General features: G+C 35.6%; 2 protein-coding genes, 2 long non-coding RNA genes and 1 other non-coding gene across 7 annotated transcripts; 2 read left to right on the top strand and 3 right to left on the bottom strand.

Annotated features, from left to right (window-relative positions):
* Positions 1 to 1,371: 1,371 nt before the first annotated feature.
* Positions 1,372 to 6,352, top strand: LOC147522790 (Leucine-rich repeat protein kinase family protein). Its single transcript, XM_086595045.1, has 13 exons — positions 1,372 to 1,838; positions 1,930 to 2,065; positions 2,143 to 2,214; positions 2,304 to 2,375; positions 2,489 to 2,560; positions 2,735 to 2,806; positions 2,910 to 2,981; positions 3,915 to 4,021; positions 4,164 to 4,337; positions 4,408 to 4,740; positions 5,153 to 5,404; positions 5,684 to 5,817; positions 5,947 to 6,352. The coding sequence occupies exons 1-13, from the start codon at positions 1,769 to 1,771 to the stop codon at positions 6,166 to 6,168; spliced, it is 1,788 nt and encodes a 595-aa protein (XP_086451171.1). The 5' UTR covers positions 1,372 to 1,768; the 3' UTR covers positions 6,169 to 6,352.
* Positions 6,353 to 7,115: 763 nt separating this feature from the next.
* On the bottom strand, positions 7,116 to 10,200 carry LOC147522789 (homeobox leucine zipper protein). The gene is made up of 2 exons (XM_086595044.1): positions 9,802 to 10,200; positions 7,116 to 7,785 (listed from the first exon to the last, which is right to left on the bottom strand). The coding sequence occupies exons 1-2, from the start codon at positions 10,147 to 10,149 to the stop codon at positions 7,570 to 7,572; spliced, it is 564 nt and encodes a 187-aa protein (XP_086451170.1). The 5' UTR covers positions 10,150 to 10,200; the 3' UTR covers positions 7,116 to 7,569.
* A 948-nt stretch (positions 10,201 to 11,148) lies between these two features.
* Positions 11,149 to 19,333, bottom strand: LOC147522788 (uncharacterized). Of its 3 annotated transcripts, XR_015214601.1 has the most exons (5): positions 18,782 to 19,333; positions 18,062 to 18,156; positions 17,854 to 17,979; positions 17,401 to 17,457; positions 11,149 to 11,928 (listed from the first exon to the last, which is right to left on the bottom strand). It is a non-coding gene; the product is annotated as an uncharacterized LOC147522788 (long non-coding RNA). The 3 variants fall into 3 exon arrangements; XR_015214606.1 differs by lacking the exon at positions 17,401 to 17,457; XR_015214596.1 differs by lacking the exons at positions 11,149 to 11,928; positions 17,401 to 17,457 and having other exon boundaries at positions 17,515 to 17,979.
* A 188-nt stretch (positions 19,334 to 19,521) lies between these two features.
* Positions 19,522 to 21,373, top strand: LOC147522787 (uncharacterized). Its single transcript, XR_015195604.1, has 2 exons — positions 19,522 to 19,716; positions 19,804 to 21,373. It is a non-coding gene; the product is annotated as an uncharacterized LOC147522787 (long non-coding RNA).
* A 1,077-nt stretch (positions 21,374 to 22,450) lies between these two features.
* Positions 22,451 to 22,523, bottom strand: TRNAK-CUU (transfer RNA lysine (anticodon CUU)). The gene has a single exon. It is a non-coding gene; the product is annotated as a tRNA-Lys (tRNA).
* Positions 22,524 to 24,312: the final 1,789 nt, after the last annotated feature.

The following is a 24,312-nucleotide window of genomic DNA, read 5'->3' as shown; positions in this document are numbered from 1 at the left end:
AAAAGTGATGGTGATAGAGAATGATGAGACTGTACCTTTCGGTTGCCTACGTACCCAAATTATCGATGAGATCAAGTCTCAAGAACGTAGTTCTGTATGAAAAATAGTTTGGTATTTATATAGGTAGAGTAGAGACTCCGTGTAGCTCAAGTATTTTTGTAGCTTAAGTAATTATAATTGAATATAACTCTCAACTAATAATTATATTTTTTATAATAAACGAATCTGGACATAAATTAATGTACGTTAGTGGCAAGTTATGTGGCTAAGGTTCAACCTTAGACACATGAATTAATGGGCATGTACATTGATCCATGCTATTGCAAATTGGGCTTTAGCCCTATCGATTAAATGAATAAAAATGGAAACCCCTACTAATGGTGGACGTTTGCCACGTAGGTGGGGGTCGAAACACATTTCACAATGCAAGTCACTATGAGGGGAATTAGAGACTTGTGATTGAGATGGAGGTAACAACCCTTGCCCAATGCAAGGGTGACAAAGCTGATAGCTTGTAATTCAGTTGCACTGAGGGTAGCACTTGCTACGGAGTTAGCTGCTAAGTTATGAAGTTCAGATGGGACCTTTTATTTCGTCTCGCGTCTATTTTCAATTTTTTTTTCAGTTTTTTTTTTTTTTTTTTTTTTTGGGACGGGATATTTCATTCCGTCCCACAAGATTTTTCTTTTTTTTTTTTTTTTTTTCCAGACGAGAGATGTTTCATTTAGTCCGACTTTTTTTTTTTCGATATTTTTTCATTTTTTACATTCAGACAAAATGAAAAATTCCGTCTAACATTTTAAAATCACCTTTGCATTGGGCAACTCTTCGTAGCTTTTCACGTGGAAGGTAGCAAAGAGGGGAAATTGTCCTACGTGGAGGTGAAAACTTGCTACTTGCATCAAAGCCCAAAATATTACCGATATATCTCATTTTTTGGAGTACACGAGATGGAAATATTCGATATATCTCTACTGAATATTAAATATTGTTTTTTCTGATATATATCGTAATTTTCGATATATCAATATAAATTGACAGATATATATGATATAACTTGTTGACTTAACCGATTTTTAATAATATATCAATGATATTTATGATATAATCGATGATATTTTTGATATTTTTTGATATATTAATATACAAAATAAAATTTTAACTGGTCAACAAAAAAAAATAGATATTTCTAATATATCTAATATATCTCGTTTTTGGGTCCTAGGCTTGCCACGGGAAATGCTCTTAAAAGGAGCATTCTCTCACAAGTGGACCTCATACAAAATTACAAACGAGAATGGAAGTTTAGACTCACCTTTTTTTAGAAACACGAACATGGACCAACTGAACAATGACTGTAGATGGGACCTCATTCTGTGCATTTTTGAATTTTACATTGATTTCAGTCTGCACCAACGTACATGAGTTTGTCTTTCACTTGGTCTTCCCTCCTGAGTACAAATACACACATACAATCCAATCTCCCTGTTTTGAAAATCTTAAAATAATCAAACGGCTAACTTCCCACTTTTTCTCTCTCTCTCTCTCTCCGCACAGTTTCCCATAATCTCTCTCTTGAAACTATAAAGTAAATTTAACATGGATATAATAAAGAGGAACTTTTATGAGCACACACTCTCTCTCTTTCTACTAACTATTTCCAGCAAAAGATCCCCACCACTATACTCTCACACTCATTTCTCTCACTCTTTCTAAAACCCAACATAAATCTTTACTGAAAAAACCCATCTAATATCATACAGTGAGAATGGGTACTTGGGTTTTTGTTTTTTCAGTTACCCTTTTCATTACATGTTCTTTAGCTCTAAGTCCAGATGGTAAAATCTCATTTTTTTTGTTATTTTTTTAATGTTTTTGTTTGGTGTTTTTTTTTTTGTTAAAGTTTGAATCTTTGATCTGTGATTATAGGTGAAGCATTGTTGGAAATGAAGAAGACATTGAATGATAGTAGAAGTTCACTTAGAAGCTGGAATGCACTTGATACTTCTCCTTGTAAATGGGCTGGCATCACTTGTCACCCTCAAGATCAAAGAGTCCTTTCTATGTATGTTTTAAGCTAAAGTCTCATTTTCTAGTTTTAGTTATGTTTTAGTGATTTTTTTTTTGTTATTGGTGTTTCAGAAATCTACCTTACATGCAACTTGGAGGGATTATTTCACCGAGCATTGGAAAGCTCAGTAGATTGCAAAGATTGTAAGCACACTTTTATCTATTTTCCACCAACTGAACTTATTCTTTCTTTAGTTTTATGTCCCTTAATTATTTAAGAATTTTGTTATCAGGGCACTTCATCAGAACAGTTTACATGGAATTATTCCTAGTGAAATCACCAACTGCAAAGAGCTTAGAGCAGTGTAAGGGACAATGGGGTTTCTTTTAAATATTGATTAGTTCATTTTTCCTTTTTGTATATGTTTTCATGATTCAGAACAAGCCCTAATCTAATGGTTTGGTTTACTGTTTACAGGTATTTGAGGGCGAATTACCTTCAAGGAAGTATTCCAGCTGAGCTTGGGAATCTTTCTTTTCTCACTATATTGTAAGACATGTGCTTTTATTTAGTTGTTCTAGTTTGGTTTTTATCTATATTTGTTTTACTGCTTTGTTAGATGATATTTACTATTTTATGCCAATTGATGTTGAGAGTCTGTGAATGAAGCTATTAATTAGGTCCACTATTTACCAATTTAATGTATCAGAATAATAAATGCAGGGATCTATCAAGTAATTCACTCAAGGGGTCCATACCTCCTTCAATTGGAAATCTCACACGTTTACGCTTCTTGTAAGTATTAATCAGTTCTCCAGCAATGTTGTACAATAGTTGTTTGATTTCAATTCGTGGTTAAGGATCAACTAAATCTCATAGTCTGCATTATGCATTTCAGGAACTTGTCCACAAACTTCTTTTCGGGTGAGATTCCCACACTTGGGATTCTAGGCTCTTTTGGTAACAAATCGTAAGTTTTTTCACGGGCTCTCCTGTACATTAAATCATGGAAGTTGCTTAAAGTGCCTTACATAGACAAATTTATTGTTATGTGCGATTTGGAGTAAGCATATTTTACAGTCCCCCAAAAAAAAAAACAAAAACAAAAACTGAAAACTCAAAGTAGTAGATTTTCTTGTGGCTTTAGGCATACCAATAATATACCTGGTTCTGTATTTATTTTTGGAAAAAAAACTATAGTACAAATCCAATCTATAGTCTAAACCTAAAACTACTATAAAAAGTTCATAAACATGGAAGTTGCTTATTTAACTATTCGACTTATAGTAGCGTGTTACAGGTTGCCTTGTCATATCTTTCCTGCGCAATGTGAAGCATAGAGCTATGTATAGTGATTGGTGAATTACATTAATGCTGATGGATCTGTCCATGTATAGGACTCTATAGTCCAATTAATTTGGAGTATCATACTTTAGGGTTGTTTATGAATTTTTTGCAGTGTATTAGCCTTCTTATGTATTCTTATAGAGTATACACTATTGTATTGAATTGTGTAGTTGACGACATTTCTAATTTCAGATCCCTAGTGTAAATGTGTAGCATGTGTGTCAGCATAGCTAAACACCTAGCTCGAGGTAATGTGATAGAATGGTCAATTAACTATCCCTCCAATTGGATGCACAAATTCAGACAATCAAAAGTAATGGCAATGTATTCCAAAACATTGTCTTGTTCTAGGATGTTTATTGTCATCCAATTAATCTGATTCTGTGATGAATGATCCCTTGAAGGACTTCAAAGACTGATTGATAATATGTGGAATTTGTATGATACAGTACATTATGATATTAGTGTTTACTGGTCTGCCATGTTAGTTTGTGAACAGTGAATGTCTTTCTAGGTTTTTTGGGGCTTGTTATGAACAATTCTTGTCTCTATGCAGGTTCGTAGGCAACTTGGATCTCTGTGGCGTACAAATCCATCGCCCATGTCTGGGCTCACTAGGATTTCCGGCAGTGCTACCGCATTCAAACAATGATGAAGCTCCAGGCAAGACAAGATCACATTATTTTGCACAATAAAAAAAAATGGCCTACGTTTGATACTTTTCTAAAGCTATAAACCCTCTACCAAAACATAATTTTCATAGAACTTTGTAGTTCTTGTTTAACATTTGGTGATACTACTGCAGGCCCTACTAAAAGGTCTTCTCATTATTTCAATGGATTTCTTATTGGTGCACTGTCAACAATGGGTGTTGCCTTAGTTGCTTTGCTTGGTTTCCTCTGGATTTGTTTTATATCAAAGAAGGAAAGAGCTGCCAAGAAATATAGAGAAGTCAAGAAACAAGTTGATTCAGATGCAAGTAAGAAAGGATGTCATGCAAATTTTCCGTCTTTAAAATTTATACCTATCTAAATCTTCTTTTTATCTAGGCACCAAGCTTGTGACATTCCACGGTGATCTTCCATATTCTTCGTGGGAGATTATAGAAAAGCTCGAGACACTTAATGAGGAGGATGTAGTGGGTTCTGGGGGATTTGGAACAGTATACAGGATGGTGATGAATGATTGCAGTACATTTGCCGTTAAGAGGATAGACAGGAGTCGTGAAGGATCTGATCAAATTTTTGAAAGGGAGCTTGAGATATTGGGTAGCATCAAGCACATAAATTTGGTTAACCTTCGAGGGTACTGTAGGCTCCCTTCTGCCAAGCTTCTCATCTATGATTATGTAGCCATGGGTAGCTTAGACGATCTCCTACATGGTAAGTCAGAGTTAGGTAAATTAAAATGCTCATTGGTGGAAATATCCACCAATGTTTGTACTTGTTTGTAAACTGAATGTTAGGACAAAAGTGGCACATGTAGAAGTCCAAAACCGAGTAAAATAGAATGGTTCACTAACTTTTTGGTTGTTCCAAGTTCCAACTGTGGTGACCTCTAAGAAAAACATTCACCCGATTGGATGCTGCTAATTTGCTCATATTCATTAGATTTAGTGAAGATGTTATATTTTGTGATTTTGGAGTGTGGAGTTTGGTGGAAGGCTGGGAGCCATTGTTCCATATGTGCACCTTCTGTCCTAGTAGTCTGAGTTACGTAGCCAATATTCTACTATGTTATCTTATCAAGTGATTATGAATGTGTCAGTTCACTAATTTCATCTGTGATGTCTAGAAAATGGGAAAGAGCAGCCGCTGAAATGGAATGCTCGTTTAAGAATAGCTCTCGGATCTGCTCGCGGATTAGCATACTTACACCATGACTGTTGTCCACGGATAGTCCATCGCGACATCAAGTCCAGCAATATACTACTTGACGAGAACCTAGAGCCTCGTGTTTCTGATTTTGGTCTTGCTAAGCTTTTGGTAGATGAGGATGCTCACGTCACCACTGTGGTAGCTGGCACTTTTGGTTATTTGGCACCAGGTCTGTTCTTTCTTCATGTACAAATTATAATCTATCAAATTGACTATCCAATTGTATCCATGAATGAAAGTTTAATTGATGGATCCGAGCACTGTATATCCTGCAATACTGTGATATAGAATTTAATCTAGAGTACAGGAGCTCTGAAAAGTAGTGGATATAACTTTAGCACATTGGTAGTTCGTGATCTAATCAAATTGAGTCCAATTTACCATAACGTTTTGTATTCCAAACTAATGTTAAAATGGTACTCTTCTGTTTTGAATACTGTTTGAACAGAGTACCTGCAAAGTGGCCAAGCCAATGAGAAATCAGATGTTTACAGCTTTGGAGTTCTCTTGTTAGAGCTTGTAACTGGGAAAAGACCTACTGATCCAACCTTTGTCAAGAGAGGCTTAAACGTTGTTGGCTGGGTTAGTACTTAAGACTTCTTACTATACTATCCGACAGCTGACTTATCCTTGGAGTATTTAGATTCCAATTAAATAAATTATGATGAGATGATAATATTAATATGGATATCAACCCATCTGCATTTGCAGATAAACACTTTGGAGGGAGAGAACCTGTTGGAAGATATTGTTGATAGAAGGTGCAACGATGCAACTATAGAGACTGTAGAAGCCATCATTGATATAGCTGCAAGGTGCACAGATGCAAATCCAGATGAACGTCCGTCAATGAGTTGGGTCTTGCAGATGCTAGAGGAGGTTATGTCACCTTGCCCGAGTGAATTCTATGAATCTCATTCAGATCAGAGCTGAGACCAGAAATAATGTTGAAATGGGTCATGAATGCATACGAGCTCTTGGATTGTGTGTTCCCTATCTCAGGGGCATGTATGTGCAAATTGTTAATATTAAGAGACGTACTACACTATTGTTTGCAATCAGAGAATGAGTTGTAGGACAAGCATTAATTTCTTATCAAAGCAACAAAATTAACAAATGCCGAATCAATTTGTTTCTAACAAGTCCCGTCTTCCTATAATACAGAAACTCTGTAACCAAGAACCTGTGACAAGCTGTGACGGAAAGAAAAGTTTTCTCCTTGAGACTTTTCCGATTTTGTTGTGAGAAGGATTCGGACTACGGAATTTTAGGGGATGACCAAAAGATGATGTGTTAAACCACTTGGACTAAGCTCCATTGCCCTCTTAAGATGCTGATATTCGCCTATTCTTTTCTCAACTGTTTAGTAGCCAACCATGATTTGTTTTTTTCCAAGTTAAATTGGCTTCGCCAACCGTTTGAGTTAATTACATGAGGCATAGCCATGTAGCCAACAAGTTCATTTTGTCAACGTGTACTGCAACTGTAAGACCTTGCATTTTGAACTCGCTGTGCACTACGCCACTGCAAATAAGAAATGCAATACATGTGCGACACTTATTTTGGGATCTCATTTTAAAAAAAATCTGTGTGCCCATTCACCCGGATGCTGAGGATTTCAAACCTAGGTATGTGGACACAGATCCCTGGATCTCAAGAGATGCCATCAGTATTCCACTGACTGTCAGCATTTTACAGTTTTATATGAAGGATTAGTAGCCGCTTGAGTATTTAACTGAACAAACTGTCCAAAAATAAAATCTGCGGATTTCCTAAAATATATCACTTCATGCCCCAACAACTAACCTGACGAGCATATGAAAAAACCCATTAACAAAAAAAATTGATGCTAAATTGCTAACACACTGACACACTAGACATACTGAAATATTAAATTCCAATTTTCCAAAAGTCTTATCATAGTATCACCAAAACCATCCGATAAATCATAATCATATATCCCATAAACATTTCAATACCACAGCAGTTTAGAAACAAACTTAGAGAAAGGGAATACACAATCAGGTAGTCTGTCACCAAATAGTACATTCTAAAGTCCAAGATGAACAGTAGAACCTCCACCAACCCTCCTGCTTCGTCCTTGATTGGTATTACAAAATCAAAATTCAACTCAATAAATAAGGAGGTGTGGTCTCAATTACATAGTCAAAATGATCTTAAGTTCCTCACAAGCTTTAACAACTCAGCAAGAAAACCACCAAGCATCATCAGCACACAGCTGCTTTGCCAATACAATCTTCAACCAGCACCGGCCCAAGTAGAAAATGTATGGCTCTAACATTGTGCCATATAAGGAGCCCCTACCGGTTGAGGTCAAAAGAGATCATCATAGGCAACGATATCCCTTCCCTTGTAAGAGATGTCTGGTTTGTTGGGGCTCACTGTACCTGAACCAAGCTTATTTCCTCTACCATGTCGACTCAAAGGTACTTCAGGCTGGACGAGTTTGGATGAAAGACGTTCCTTGATGGACAATGCAACTCCTTCCCTCCATTGAGGAAAGGAATCATTTGCCCAAGATACATTTACCTGCATTTAGATGCGACTCAAGTTAAGGACTATATCACATAATCATGAAATAACTAATTTGGTCTTCAAGTTCTCGTTTCTGAAAAAAAAAAAAAAAAATAAAAAATATATATAATTTTTCCTGATCAATAAAGATATCTTACTCCCTGATTACTACATTACCAACTGAAAGAAAAGGCAAGTCGACAGACACATGAATTTTTTTTAATACAGCTAACATTTGAAGTATACATTGGTTCTATAAGACAAAAACTGATCAACTACAGGGTATCACAAAAGTTCAGTAAGCAATGGATTCATGTAAATTATGCTTTCAAAGTGAATGACTAAAAAATTGGAAAATACACACACTAAAGCAAACTTGATATAGTTTATTCTATCTAATTACATTTTTCCTAGCAAACATGGCAAATTGCATTTTTTTCTCTTTATAAAAAAAACTATTATTACTGTTAATATTCTTTTTATATTAGAAATGGTAGATGATATTGATGACCTATCATCAATATCATTCACATATTACAAGTTAACAACAGTAAATTGAAATTGTGCAAAAAGGGTCATCTTAAAAGTAGATTACTCAAATGATAAGGAAAAGAGACGGGACAATTGGCTAAAACCTTAAATTTTTGCAAACTCAGTTCCAAGGTTGTTTTTTCCATTCCAGTCACCATTTTGACAAGCATAATAGAATCTTACAAAAGACTAATACTGCAAACCACAAATCTGTGGGACCTTAAACCGAAAAAAGCATTCTAAATTAAAATCCCTGTCTATAAAGCGCTGATAAGTAGAGGGAACAAGTCCCACAGAGAGAAGAGAAGTGGGAGAAAGAGTAAAATTACAATCTCGTCTGGAAAGGAAGACCTCCCATCCACTGACAATAAAACAGCAGCCTAACACCCACGTGTGACAGTCAGCTAAATGAGTCACTTCCCTCTTCACATGATGAATTTGAGCTACACATATATTGTATTGAGAAATGTTCCCTATGATGGTCTCCCTCTGTTAGACTAAATCCCCTGCATCCGTTCGATAAGGAGCTAGAGGGAGAAATATACAAAAACCGGATTGCCAAAGAACCCTCAAACCCCCTATTATGCTGGTTGATGGTGACAACCTTCAATGGAAAAGGTGTATAATTGTAACCCCCTTGAACATTGCCACAACTTTGGCAACTCAATAACCCTATTGTTTTTCTTTCTAGCAGACCGTAGTATACAGGTTGACATATGCTCTGAAGTGTTTACCAAGATATATTGGGGGAGGGAATTCCATCAATCTACTAGCAGATATATATTATTGGAAAGTGGGTTCTCTGAACATCGGTGTTACAAAAGAGCGGATAAACAGGTTGCGACCCTCAGATGAACGAACGATCTCTAGACAAAACAAGTGACTGGATTGCATTTTCGGCCACGCCTTGCCAGAAGAAAAGCTTTTGGCATGTTCATCCTTCCTCATTGATATTATCAATTGTAAATATTCCTTTTCATGAAAGCCAACAAACAACAGGAAGCTACCTCATAAAGAACAGATTACTTGTAACTTTTCTTCAATGGAAACCTAAGTTAGATCTCTTCAACATTAAAATGGCTTGATAAAACTTGAATGCTGACTAAGAGGACCCCCATACTGACTAAACAAACATATCATCGATATTGCATTCCTTGCCGAATAAAAAACCTCGAAAAGAAAATACAAAGGTGATCAATTCCCAATATCTGACCTATGCAACATCCCACAATCCTTCTGTTATCATTCCACACCACTACCTCCTTCCTAACCCACCAGTTGTATCTCCACACTTTATAATTAGAGGTTTTCTATTCTAAAAAAGTCATCGTGTATAAAAATAGGTTCTAGAAAGCCTAGATGTAAGACTACAGAATTTATTTGAATTCAATTATCACACATATACACCTGAACATTGAACACATACATCACAACCTTAGCTACAAATTTTCCAAATATAAAAACTATTAAAGTTCCAATGGGCAAAAAAAAAAAAACTACCTTTACATCATCAACAATGATTCCAGGATCAACAGAAGCAGCAATAGCAGCATCAGCAGATTCCTTAGCCCGAAAGTTAACATAACCAACACCACTATCAATTCTAATACGAGAAACACAACCATACATCTCAAACATACGTTTCAAATTCAAAACAGAACAGTGATTAGAGAGATTATGGACTAAAACCATTGATGTAGTTTGTCTTTGTGGGGGATTTTTTGTTTCTTCTTCAATGACTGGTGTTTCTGGTATGAATGATGAAAAAGAATGGTTTTTTCTTGGTTTTTTGAAATTTGAAGAAGATGGGGCGTGTGAGAAGTATGGCTTGTCTCGTTTTCTACCCATTTTAAAGGAATGGTCTTTGAAGCTGTTTGGAGAAAATAAGGTAACCGTTTTGGTTTATTTCCCAAATCTCGTAAGTGTGTCAAGATATGTCGCGGATTTATCGGCATTTTATGGTTGATACTTGATAGTTAGTATGTCTAGTTAAATGCGCTCCGGCCTGCAGACAAAGGTGAGATGACATTGATACTAGACTCTATCTGGCAATGAAAGGAGTTACTTTTTCTTGTTAGTCTTCTTTTCTGTTACTTGTCCATGGTCCTCTGGAGTATATTGGACACCGTAAGAGTGAGTCCAAGTTCAACTCTTTCAGGTCCACCTCATCTGGTAGACTATACAACTTAAGTATTAGGTTCAACTTGACAACCTCACGCATAAGCTCCTTAGGTATAATTACTTCCTGACACTTGATAATCTCAAGATTATGCTCTGCATGTAACTCTGAAACCTGGGGTGAACACAAAATAAGAAGAGTTTGAAGTTAGTAGAAGAGTTTACACAGAACGGTTATTTCAACTGAACCATCAGCAATCACTTCAGAAACTCACATTGTCTTTGTTTGAAGTAATTTTTTCTTCTTTTTCTTGTATTCTTTTTTATCCATTACTGAAATTAAATGACTGTCAAAAGGCTCCCCAGACTATTAGCTAGTCGTCGTTTGTAGGGAGCTGTGCAAATGATTAGTGGGATTGCAAGGGGCCTACCTAGTAGGGTTGTTGCATTTTCAATGATGATGCAGTCCTCCTGTTAGCTTGAGTTGTCTACCTTGTATGTAACTCCTTTCCTATATATATATAATACTAGCATCATTTTTTGTTTTTCATTAAAAGGGTAAAATTGTCATTTAAAGTGGTCACACACGTATTTTAAAATTTATAATTGGCCAGTTTGATAAAACTACGATTTCATTGAACCATGAAAAGGTTAGAAATTGTTTACTTTTTCCTCTCTTGTCAAAAATTCTAAACAACTACAACAACAATCCAATACTGAGCTGTTCAGTTCCTGTACAGTTCATAAGTACATTAATTATCATTCAAGTTTTGAAAGAAATATTTAGTACATAAAAGGCCAATAGGAAACAACTCTTTCTTTTCACATAGAACTACTTTAAAACTTTATCCTACAATAGCCATCAGATAGGTATATTCCTTGGTGCAAGACTCTAGCAACAACATCTAATAAATTTTTGTCTGCACACTCTTTTATCCTCTTCTCAAGCTGAGGTATAAAATGTCTGATAAGACACTGCACCGGCCAAACAACAACATCGTCTCATGTTCAGATGGTGTGCTCTTCAATTTGCTTTAATTAGTAACTTCTTGAAGCATGTCAATCTCCGCCAGTTTTGCATTCTCGACATTCAATCTTTCAATTTTAAGAGAGCGGTTATTTGAATGCAATTCATCAAAAAACACTAAATGAAAGAAGGAAAACAACAAAAAGAATGCTTAGATAGGTTGTACAAAGTTATATACCCAGTTCAGGCAAATTCCACCATACCTATTATCCCATTTAGCTATATTATGAGCGTTATAATTATATTTACGTAAAGTCACTTGAAAAACTTTAAACTGGTTGTAAAGTCACTTGAAAAAACACTCTTCAAAAGCTTTTTAAAATAATAGTACAATGCTCTTCTAATTCCCATGTCAGACTATTCTCCCTACTGCAAAAGCCTTCGCGAGCTATTGGATGGTACCTTGAATCTGCTGTAATTTACACCTAGAAGTCATCCATCATGTCTTTTACATAAGGTTGCAGCTGCTCCGATATTAGTACCTATATCATAAGCTCCATCAAAATATATTGCAGACTAATTACTGTATAGCGCAAGATGAGAATATTAAATTATGTGGCCTTAAAAACTCCTTTTTACAGAACATATGTACATAAATTTATATCTACATCCATTCATCCATTGAGGCATCAATAGTTCCAATGGCAACTCCTACTTTAAGTGTTCTCTTTGTTCTTTGAGCAAACAGACGAAAATCATTGTTTAGTGTGATGAAGTAATTCTATATATTACTAATTCTTATCATACCGGAATCTTTCGACCACTTTAATTTGTTATATATGATAAAGTGATTCAAAAACAAACAACAAAGAACATTTTGACAATTTTCCAATTGCAAGAAGCTAAGTTCCATATTATACTCTAAGAATTATCTCTGTTACGTGGATTTGCAGACATAATTCACTTACCTTGAAAAGATTTTGTAGTTGGCCATATCTCTATTAGTAAAATACACCATAATTAACCTGGCCTTTTAAATTAGACCAGCCTTTTTTCTACCACCTAATACCCCTAATTAAATACAAAAAAATATTATTCAATGTCTTTAAAAAGGACTATTTCGTCATTTAATTTTTTATTTCTATTTATACCCTTCAATTACAACACACAGACAAAGGAGTTTTATGTAAATTCAGGACAAAAACCAAATCCACGCCTATATTGACATGTACGCGGTGTTGCCTTGCCATTAATACCCACTTAAATACTATTAATACCCACTTAACTACCATTAATACTGAGTTCTTTCAACTTCCCCTCCTTTCTTCATGAACTCTTTCCAGTACTGGTTTTTGTTTTTATGCTTCCAATTCGGTTAGATTGAAACAGAACTAAAGAAGGACTTCGACAAATTTCACCGTTATGCGTGGTGGTTTCTAAGCGTGGTCGTCGACATGGGAAGAAGGAGCCCATCAAAAGCCTACGGTCAAGACAATTCAGTAGGCCTTTTGTTTCCAAACACAAATCCGATATCCTTGACACTCTGTTCCTCTTGGAGGGAGGTGTGTGATGTATTTTATCAAAAGTTAATTATTTTCCTTATGTGATGCCTAATTTAGCGGTTTTTTCTTTTCCTCGGTGGTGAGAAAATGTCAAGCGTTTGGGGATTTTCTTGGTGTTATACACTTTAAGTGATGAAATACTGTATTATTTTAATATGGAAAGGTCCGGACCTTGGCGGGGTCCCCACCCATTATCACGCACCACCACCACCACCACCACCCCCTTTTCTTTTATAAATATGATTCAAGATAAAGTTGACTATTATTTCGTTCACATTTCAAGAATGATAGCCGCATTGCAAGTCTTTGGACAACCATGCGGATCACAAACACGATGTGATGAAAGCCTCCCAGAAACTAGGGAAAGTGTTGAATGAGGCGAGATATCGCCTCGTTGGTGGTAAACTTGCTCTGAAGAGTGGCTCGAAATGTGTGTTACTACATTGGCCTTACCCCATCCACACGATTACTCTGGTTTAACTTAAAATTGATTTAATATTATTCTTCATGTTTACCTCTAGGTCCGACAAAGAAGCAAAGTTGAAAGAAAAAGTGCTTATCAAGAACCGGATAAAAATAAGCGAGAACTTGAAAAGGAGAAAAAAGAATAGAACGCGTGAACAACCGGAGAAATTGCGGAAATGTAAGTGCAATTTTGCATGTGCTTTCCTCTGTGATGTTTTGTGGTCTTGGATTTAGAAGGAATATGCACTATATTCTTCTTGTAACTGCACACCCATGGTAATACATACATTTTGTGTTTAATATCTGCACCAACAATTTGTTACATGCTATTGAATGGAACACAAATGCCTCGACAAAACGAACGAGGTCGGGTAGCTTTGTGTGGAAATACTTGATATCGACTAACAAGTCTTCTCTATTCAAACATTGTTAAACATCTTCTTTATGCCATATATATTCCCCGTATGAGGAAATAGCTACATTTTATTGTTTTCCAAAGCATTTGTATGATGTGTAGATTGTAGCCGCTACATTTTTTATGAGGGTTAGCTACATTTTATTGTTTTCCGAAGGCATTTGTATGATGGAATATGATTGTTGTTGTCTGCGTTCTTGATTTTTGCCCCATACATGCAAAGTCAATTGCTAATCTGTAATGATGATGCTCGCTAAGCAAGAGGTGTTTTGGTCTACTCGGTCTCGCCTGCTAGCCACGATTAGAATTAAAGTTACAAAACTTTCGTCGCTTCTAAAAAAAAAAGAAGCAAGCAACTCCTCATCTCTCAATTATGATTAATATTAATCCGTGTTTATCCCATCGAACTTCTTCTCTTTTCTTTGACAAATTTTTTTCATTAACGATCCGGGCTAGCTCAAGATAATTTTTCCTATTTCATTTTTGGTTTTATGTATTTTGACAATGTCGATCATCTATGCCGAATCGCCGAAGTCGCCCCATGGTCTGTTCTTTGGCCATTTAGAATTCTTTTAATTCTTTGAACAATCGATTTTTCTATCATATTAAGTGTGGCGCCTTGAGATACAAAATACTTTAGGCCTAACATCAATTTAGGCCTATATCTAAGTTCCGAACAATCCTTTTTTATGCAATTGATCTGGCATTTGATTGTGCTATATAGAGATGTTGGGTATGTTTGATAAAAGTATCTGGGACTATTGCATATTGTTTGGCTCTCTAGAACAATATTTGAAGCTTTTACTGAAAACCCACATTGGTTTCTTGAACTTGGTGTTGGAAATCGTGTTGAAATTGGAGATGAAAGAATAGGTGATTGACCGTTTGGAAAAATCTGAAGCGAAAAGGTTCAACGCTCAAGACTACTTACTTGGAAAAAATTGTCCCCTTGCTTAAAGACACCCTTTTCCTTCTATCATATTATGCTTACACTAATATGCTCGAGGTAAGACACCCTTTTCCTTCTTTTTGTAAATTTTCACACTTTAGTTGTTTTTGTGGCATTGGTCGTTGAAGATTGTTTTGTTGAATTTTGTGTATATATAGGTTCCTAAAGTGGAGAAAATTGTAGTGAACTGTGGGATTGGAGAAGCTGCACAGAATTCTTAAGGTTTAGATGCAGCAATGAAAGATTTGTCTATTTCCAGTTCGGCATGAGTACCCATCAACAATTAGAGACTATAGGAATGAGTCTGGATGATGTCTATTTCCAGTATGATCCTATGATCCTGAGGCTTTTGCTGAATTGAAGGTAAAGGAGCTTAAGAACGGGAGATTAGCTATGTTCTCTGTGTTTGGATTTTTTTGTTCAAGCAATTGTAACTGGGAAGGTACCTTTGGAGAACTTGGCTGACCACTTGGCTGACCAGATAGAACTTGGCTGACCCTACACATGTAACCTAATAGAAAAAGGCTCCCACAGACAGCAAAAGTCTATTGCTGATTGTTTTTTCCTTTTGTTCTCTTTACCCTTCACAATGCAATGCAACACATGTATATTGAAAATGAAGATGGTTACTATGAAGGCCCCAGAGGTGGTGATGACATGATAAGTTCCATTTCGTAACAAATCAATATTTATTTTGTTTCCAGATATAACAAATCAATAACTATTCTCTTTGTGGACCGAAATGATGTATTGGTAAACTATTTGTTTTGAGTTGAACATTTGGAGAAAAGCTTAAAGCCATTGCTCAAAGCAACAAACCTGCCTAGCAATCAGAAAGCAAAGAAGATCATTTATTAGGTAATTCAGTCCTTCAAAGACCTCTAACAAGAACCTATCAATGTATTTATTCATATATTAGATGTAGAGTTCAAGTATGTATAATGATAGGGTTTGTGTATTATTATCATATAATTATTCGACGCGGTTTGATTTTCTTCCTTCTGATGATATTGTCTCATCTATAACATCATTATTGTTGACATACCTACAATATATAGTTACAACTTACAACTTACAAATACACTGGATTGTTACTGTTGCATTGTTGCGATCTGACATCCTGTTGGCAATGTAGTGTTGTTACACCTGACTACCTGAGCCTAAAAGTTGAAAATAATAAATTCCAAAGCGAGACTCGTAGTATTTGGTTATCCAGAATGCTACAGTATCATAAATAATAACATCAAACATTGCTGAAGAGTTGGTTTCAAATCATTGGCCTATTGTAAGTAAAAGATGTTGATGCCTATGAGAATAGGTGGGTGTTGTTGAATGGATGGCCTATTATTTATGTTGATTAGACCACTGGTTCCTTAGTATTCCATACGTCTCAATTTTCCATATGCTTAGCATGCAATTGAGTTATTCATCAATGTAAATAAGTGTTTTAGTCTTGTAACGCCTATCAAATTTATGTATGTGTTTGTACAAAAAATTGAGCGCTTCATTTCAAATTTCCTTTTTGCTATGATATTTCCTTTAGCCTTGCTACTTATACCGACAGTTTACATGCGTTCGCTATTTTTCTATGTTCATGGTGATGAGCGTTTGCTATAAATTCAAGCTATTGTACGTGTTATGTTTAATTTTTTTTTTTTCCCTATTCGTCCCCATTATCTATCTACTCTATAGGGATTTTATCATCTAAGTTCATGTGATGAACGCTTGGTAGATATTGCCTCTTCTTCCTATTGTTTTCTAATTGTCTTGAACTGTCTATTACGGACAACTTATTCATTCACCATTTTTCAATCCTTTTCGAATTGCGTTTGATTGTGTTTAGTTTCTGATTTCAGTCACCAATTAGTGTGTATATAAGCAATCCAGTGTTATATTGTACATCGTCATTTTAGAGGATGGAAAAACACAGTCTAGCTTAGAAACATATATATGTTAGGGTTTAGGGACCTATTTCCAGACTCAAATATGTTAGTATAGAATTCGTTTTTTTTTTAAACTTTCGATGCCAAGAGTAGTACTCATAACTGGATGTCCTTCCTGGTTTATACATTATAACAGTGCTTCATTGTATTGCCCTCGTGTGCCCCCTCAAAGTGTGGTGATAGAAGCAACAAAGAAGGATTCCTGCAATATGAACAATTGAAGTTTTGGGTCCTTTTTGTCACTCTACGCTTCAAACCAATAAGTTCAGTCTCCCTCTGCCTTTCAATTCCTTATTATTGGCCTCAAAAACTCACCTGTCATTATCAAAAGACATGTCAAAGTTTATGATACAATTCCTTTCTTCAAAAAAACGCGCCCACCCCCCAATAAATTTCATAATGCACTGTGCTTTTGAATGTAATATTTATGTAATGGTCGTCAAACAAACTTTAAATAAGTCCTTATGCATGTTACACTAACCAATACTTACATCACTCAAATTCACATACTTTACTTACCTTCTTCATATATATATATTCCAACAAATTTGTTTGTAAACCACGTGCTATGCACGTGCATCTTGCTAGTATCTATAATCCATCGAGGCCAAGATGTGCGACACCAAGGGTAAAAAGAAAAACATAAGTACCTACATATAATATTCAATATATAGGGTTACCTGAAGCCAATGAGAGCTATCTATGGAATGCATAACAGTGCTATCATTTCTCCTAAGCTTCAAAACCAAGTAAAATCAAAAATATCACCAAAATGAAGTTAAGCGTGCCAGTCCAACACCACCTTCATTACTAATTATACCGGCAATCAAACCAAATCAACAGTAGAAGATGACACAATAATCTTCCTAATGAAATCACGTAAAGTTTTATAATATATGCCCAGTATATATGCAATTCATTTAGTAACACTAATTGTTAGTTGGATATGGGGGATGAAACCTACCTTACGGGTGAATGTTATACCACAGGGCATATGTACTGCTTATCAAGAGTTATCAGGCTGGAACTATTTATTGGATAATTTAACAGATAGCTACACATAGGATTCAATAAGTAGGTAATTCTTAAATAATATTTAGTATTTGCATTGTATAAAGAGGTGTTGGAGGTACGTATGACGTAGGAGCACAACATGTCCAAAAAACGACAAATTGATCATCCATAGCCATCATGTCCCCTCTCAGCAAGGTGTGCACTGCTCCACGCAGACTTATGTATGCAAAACTGACTTCCTCATCCTAAATTAGAGATCACATAAATCAGTCAAAAAACCTAGTACACTTGTAGCAAACATGAAAAATATGAGAACCAAAACCGCACCTCAAGCCCTCATGGACTTTTGCCTGCAACATGGATAAGTGAGTTGCTCCCATATCTGATTCACATTTGCTCTTTCATTATACATCTCTGAAAACCTTGACAGTCCAACATTTCAAAGGAAATTAATTCCAGTTACATTTCAGAAATACGAACCTTACATATAATAGTTGAAAAAAATATATCTCAAATGAAAAACACAAAACATTATACATATATAGTTGACAAAAAATACCCAAGAAGCATAGATACAGTTAAAAGCAATGCATATCAAAGTACCAAAATATATTTGAGGAAATCGTAGAAAAAAAAACAGTAGTTTCTGGTGACTTTAGGCAATATCCACTCTTCACCATGCATTAAGCGTTATTATTACACTAATTGATGTTTTCAATAACCATTGTCAAGAGTCTATAATACCACTTAACTTGCAATAAGTTAAGGCCATCACAAACCTACTTAACATTCATTAAGTCTTCGAATAGATGAATTAGAATGTTCTTGATACAACTATATGCACCTACCACATTCCCTACTCATCACAATCAAATATATAGTATACATTTGTGAAAAGGATGGTCACACTTGAGTAAAATCAACTTTGTCCAGAATTGAAACGTTGTTGAATGGCAATCTTATAGCAAAACTTATTAGCCTAGAGAACTAAAAAGCAGTAATTAATTTTCTTATAAGGTGACCTTTAATCTAATAAAAGAAAACCACCTGCAAAGATTCATCCCACGAAACATCGACAGTTTTCATATTCTCTGCTCGCCTCCACAATTTGTTAATCCCGTCAAAGCAACCGATTGAGTGACAATACCATTACACCATGAGAACACACTCTAAACTTTAGAAAGAGAAACTTTAGGGGAGCTCTATAGGGAAATTCCTCAAAGCATGTGCTTCCTGGAACCTTACTCAAACCATAAAACATATGACGATTTAGAATAAACCGGAAGGAGCGAGGAGGAGGCGGATACCTCTTTCTGCTACTGGACCTGGATTGGGATTCTCAGCCATCATAAAACCATTCTAGGGAAGTATTTCAAGTGGACACGGTGCATTGATTTTGACCATTCGAATCTTCACGATAGAACAACTACAAAGACATATGCGTAAACAATTGATGAAGCAACCTTAAATGCAATTTGTTCCTTTGACAGTGATTTTTTTTTTCGATTCTTTGATGGGGGTTTGAGAAAGAGCAATGGAGTTTGAGAGAAGAATATTCAAGAACTGTTGAGATAGGGCGAGCGTGTGTGAAGAGAAGTCAAGATGGGAGACCGAGAGGGAGAGAGGAAAAATCGAGAGGCGTATAAAATTTTCTATTAGGTGCGAATTGACTATTGTACCCCTATGACGGACACAAACGTGACACCAAATTACTATTCCTTGTACCCCAAAATTTTCTAATATAGTAAGATATGGTTATCATACATGGTGTCAAAGTACATCATCATACATGGGGATGCATGGATGCCTTCTCTGAGGGCTACTTACAACTCCACACTGAAACAGTTCTTTAATTTTCACTTGCATATGTTATTAATGATTCTTGCAAAGCTTAGACTTCCTTAAACTGTAGATACATGATTACGCTTCATAGAAATGACATAGACATGCAATTCAGATGGTACTTTGCACTATTTGACTTGGTATTCTTTCCATGCACACAGATGTTTAAACTAATGATGCTTTGAGTTTATATAGATAATAATATGATTTCATCTACATGTTTGCAGGAGAGCAGAGACCACAAGAAAACATCAGCACTCATTTTCAGTCAAACTTTTGCCACGTTGACACTGTAAATCTGTCCATGCCATTCATTTTTCTAACGGATATGGCATCTTAAACAAATAAAATTCAAGGGAGAATGCTAAACAAATTTAAGATATGGATTTTGTTGCTATTAATGGTCACTATGAGAGGTAGCTTGATGGTGATGAAATTTCTGCAGTGCAACTTTATGCCATGGAGTCCAGTAAGCTTCTTCATAAAGGAGGTTCACGAACCCTGAAGAATGTTTACTGCAATATTTACTATATCAGGCAGTCAGTCAGAATTTATTGAAACAAAGGAAGCTAAGATGCTTTTGGCACCATTAGCTGAAAACAGGAACTCGTACAATAACATATGCTTTGGCAATAGAAGCTTTGGAACTGAAGTTGCTTCTGTTGCAGAACCCATCTTACAATTGCTTAAGGATCAATTGGGGAAGTAAACCTATCAGATTTGGTTGCAGGAAGGCCAAAAGCAGAAGCTCTTGAAGTCGTGAAACTATCCTTACAGGTACAGGAAGGTTGTGCCTGAAGTTTACTAATCTATCAAACAGTGCCTTGGATGAGAAGGGAGTCAGGGCTTTTGGCCCTGAAATCCCGAGTAGTTTGGAGGAGCTTTTTTTTTATGAACGAGGGCCGTTCAGAGGAAGCTACACGAGAAATTTGTAAGCTAGTTCCTTATACAGAGAAGCTTATAGTTCTTTGTCCAAATAATAATATAACTGAAGGTATCGGAGCAATCCCTATTTCTGAGGTTGTGAAGTGATTTTGGTGCTTAAGAAGTTTTTGATGTTCCTTGGCTTTTAAGGAGGAGTTTACCTAACTTAGTCCCTAAATATGTAATGATTTGAAGAAGCTTCATATACAACAAGATGTTCAATTTGGAGGTTGTTGTACTTCTCAGTCAAGCTCTTTTTCCTGTTAGGTCTTTGTCATGATTTGCTTGGGCTGCCTGAATTTGGAAGATGAGCAAGCTAAGTAATTTCGCTTGCAAATGCTTTTAAAGAATTGGCTCCATCAGTTGAAGTACTGGAGATGGTTGAAAAAAAAACCACGGTTAAAATGACTCTGGCCTGCTTTAGCAACTTCTGTTGTCTTATAACAGTTGCTCATAAAGCTGAAGGTGTCTGATAAGGAACTAATAGATGAAAGTGCTTCTCTGAGCAGCAATGCCTTTAAATGTCTCAGGCAATGAAAGGAAGTTGATACAAGCACTAATGCAATAAGAAGGTTGAGGGAAGGCTATTAGCTCATCCCAGAGACACAGACATGTGGAACATATGGTACGTTGCTTTTACTGTTCTCTATTTTAGTTTAGATAGTGTGCTTGTTAATCAACATCTCATTTAAAGATTCGATCAGATTAGAAACTATATATAGACTATTTTCTTTGCAAATAAAATATATGGACAGATTAAGGCCATCATTGTCAGTGCTATAAGTTCTGAGAAGCAGAGAAGGTATTAATGAAAGACCATATATAAGAATGATTAAGTCGTGTATATATATATATAAGTCACAACTTACATTTTGGGTATTCTTCTTTAGGTTCCACTTCTCCACTTTTTTCTTTGTCTCAAAAACGATACCTTGCTTCTCTGCCCATTCCTGCTATGCTCATTACAAAAGTTAAAATGTAAGTAAATTATAAATGATTAATGGTAAAAATAACCAGGCATAATAGTTAAATTAATACCGCTAGAAAGATTGAGCAGCCCAGTATTCCTGGTTCTTGTGTACTGCCTGCCTGTTTTTTCCTTTGCCTTAGTCAAAAATTTATGCACTACTGCTATGTCCCACCAGTATTTTTTCATTTCATCTAAGTTGTTTACCAACTTAAAGTATTGACGAGGAACGGCCCTACGGTGTGGAAAGTGGAAACAAGAAGGCAGCAAACACTACTCCCACATATAACTTGCACAGTACTTCAGCTTCAGAATCCCAAATTGTTTCTCCTGGTTTTGTCAGTAAACGTTGAAATTCAGAGTGGACCATCTGAAAGAACTCAGGATAAACTTTATATGTGCTGATGGCATCATCAATGTCATTTTTTTCTTCTTCACCAGAGAGTGACATTGACGTCTCCGTCTATCTCCAACTCGGCAACTCTAGATGTTCTCTAACGTCTTCTGCAGTGAAATGGTATTCTTTACCATCAATACTGATGAAATAATGTTTTTCACCAACAACTTTCCAACTGTCTAAAATTTTCTTCATTCTAAGTCTGAATGTCTTGTCAGGAAGTTTGGGAAAAGGAGTTTTTTGTGTAATCTTGTCATAAACTGGCTTTAGCTTCCGGTTATTCTTAAGGAGTTTGGTGAAAAGAAAGTTATTGCAAATTGCAAGGGTGCATGCATGGTAGGAACTACTAACTAGGAAAGTGTGAAATGGGGAATAAACATTTTTTCTCTAATTATCATTAACGAGAAAGCAACAACAAGTCAACAGTAATAGCAAGCTTACAAGCATAACTTTCTTATTTTTTTTCAAAATTTGTTAAACGAAAGAAGTTGAGTAATTAAATCATGAAAGGGATATTATTAGTTCTCTATATATTCTGTTTATATTTCATTTTTTCTCGTTAATTATAAAAAAAATAAATGGTTTTCGCCCACCGTGGGGCTCGAACCCACGACCACAAGGTTAAGAGCCTTGCGCTCTACCAACTGAGCTAGACGGGCCACTATACACACCCTACGTGTAAATTTGTTATTTTTCTTGGAAGCACCAGGCAATAATATCTTGACACGTCAAATAAGAAATTTCTCTTGAGTCCAGCCAGTGCCGGCTCAACCCTTAGGCGAGTTAGGCGGCCGCCTAAGGCCTCATATTTCCTAATTTATCCACATATTTGTTTATTATTACCTAATTTTATAAAAAAAAAAATACCAAAAAAGGATATGATAGTCAATTTGTTTACAAATGGGTTTTCTATCCACGCACTAAATTTCGGAGTGAATTAATGTGGAGTGTATACAATCCAATAGTCCATCGTACAAATGACATCTCGATGTATTAATATGAATCCAATGACTACAAGCGCATAGTAATTTCAGTTTTTGTAGGAGTGTGCTCATTTAATCAAATTGTTTCATTGGAAGAATAAAAACAAATGGAAAATCCCACGTTTAGTGAAAGAATCTCCACATTCTATGCATTTTCTTCTTTTCTATCTTAATTAACTTGTCTTAATTAAAGAAATTGTCATTACACTTCTCTCATTAAATCTTTCTCTCTCACTTGTTCTATTTCACCAATTTCAAGTTTAACCGTTTGTCAATTTCACTTTTGAGTTCTAAACAGTTAATCATCAATTCATCATCTAATACTCACAGTTTTTGTGAAATTTGTTTTGTTTTTGTTTTTTTATTTCAATATGAATCTATTATTTTATTTATTTATAGTTTTGATGTTTATTTGGTTACGTTCTTGTCGTTTTTTCGTTCGATTTGAGTCATGATACTAGATTTTCGCTCTTAATTTATAATAAAATTGTGAATATACAGTGAACTTTTTTTGGTGATTATAGATGGCCTGAGAAATAAAGGCCTCGCAAATAAAGGCCTCGCCTAAGGCCACACTTTGGCTTGAGCCGGCCCTGAGTCCAGCTCAGCATAGATTTAAAGCAAACACGAAAAAATTGTTTTTAGAAACTCCCAACTCCTATAAATAAGTTCGAAGCGACTCTTTTCCCTCTCAAATCAACAAAAGCGGACTTCGACTCAACATTCATCAAAAAGTGGATCAGTTTCAAACACAAGTTTGATTCTCGAAAACCTTAGAGCATCTTTAGGTAAGATACTTTCCTAACATAAAACATCAAATTTCCAAAAATTTGGTGTTTTCATCAACCACGTGAGATATTTGGAAAGAAAATAAATAATAAAATTAATGTGCGACACATCGCGCGGTTTTCCCAAAACCGGGTGTGCTTGGGCTTTTAAGATGGGCTTTAGTGCGTGGTGTTGAGAAAACCGCGTGGGCTAAATGGCCCAGTTTATCCAAAACCGCGTCATTTGATGTCGAAAATTTGATGTTTCTCCTAAAGTTGGTTGGTGTTTTTTTGGTTTGGTGTTTGGTTTGGTTCAAAAATTTGGTATTTTCTTGGTTTCTCTCCTAAAGATGCTCTTAGTTAAGATAAACTCTAATCATTATTATCAAACCCTACTTACACAGGTTTAGTCATTAGGTGTAGGCGTTGCTCGTGTTGCGTAATGAAGGTTATCATTAACGAGAAGTTGTTTTACTAGTGAGCTTGAGTATGAGGAAGATTAGCATTAGGTAAAATGTGGGTTTAAAGAATTACAGGATAGATAATTAACTATGTGTCCAATTCAAACAACACCTACAATTATTTAGTAATAAAAAAAAAAATGGACAAAATCTTTATAAAAGTAGTGTTGTATATATAAACAAACTTTGTTTGTAAAACAAAAACCTTTCCGTATGTGTTTTTTTTTTTTTTATTTT

Source organism: Coptis chinensis, chromosome 1, assembly GCF_015680905.1.
Source record: "Coptis chinensis isolate HL-2020 chromosome 1, ASM1568090v1, whole genome shotgun sequence".
Taxonomy (NCBI): Eukaryota; Viridiplantae; Streptophyta; class Magnoliopsida; order Ranunculales; family Ranunculaceae; genus Coptis; species Coptis chinensis.
The sequence above is the reverse complement of the archived record's forward strand: the minus strand, read 5'-3'. Positions and strand labels throughout refer to the sequence as shown.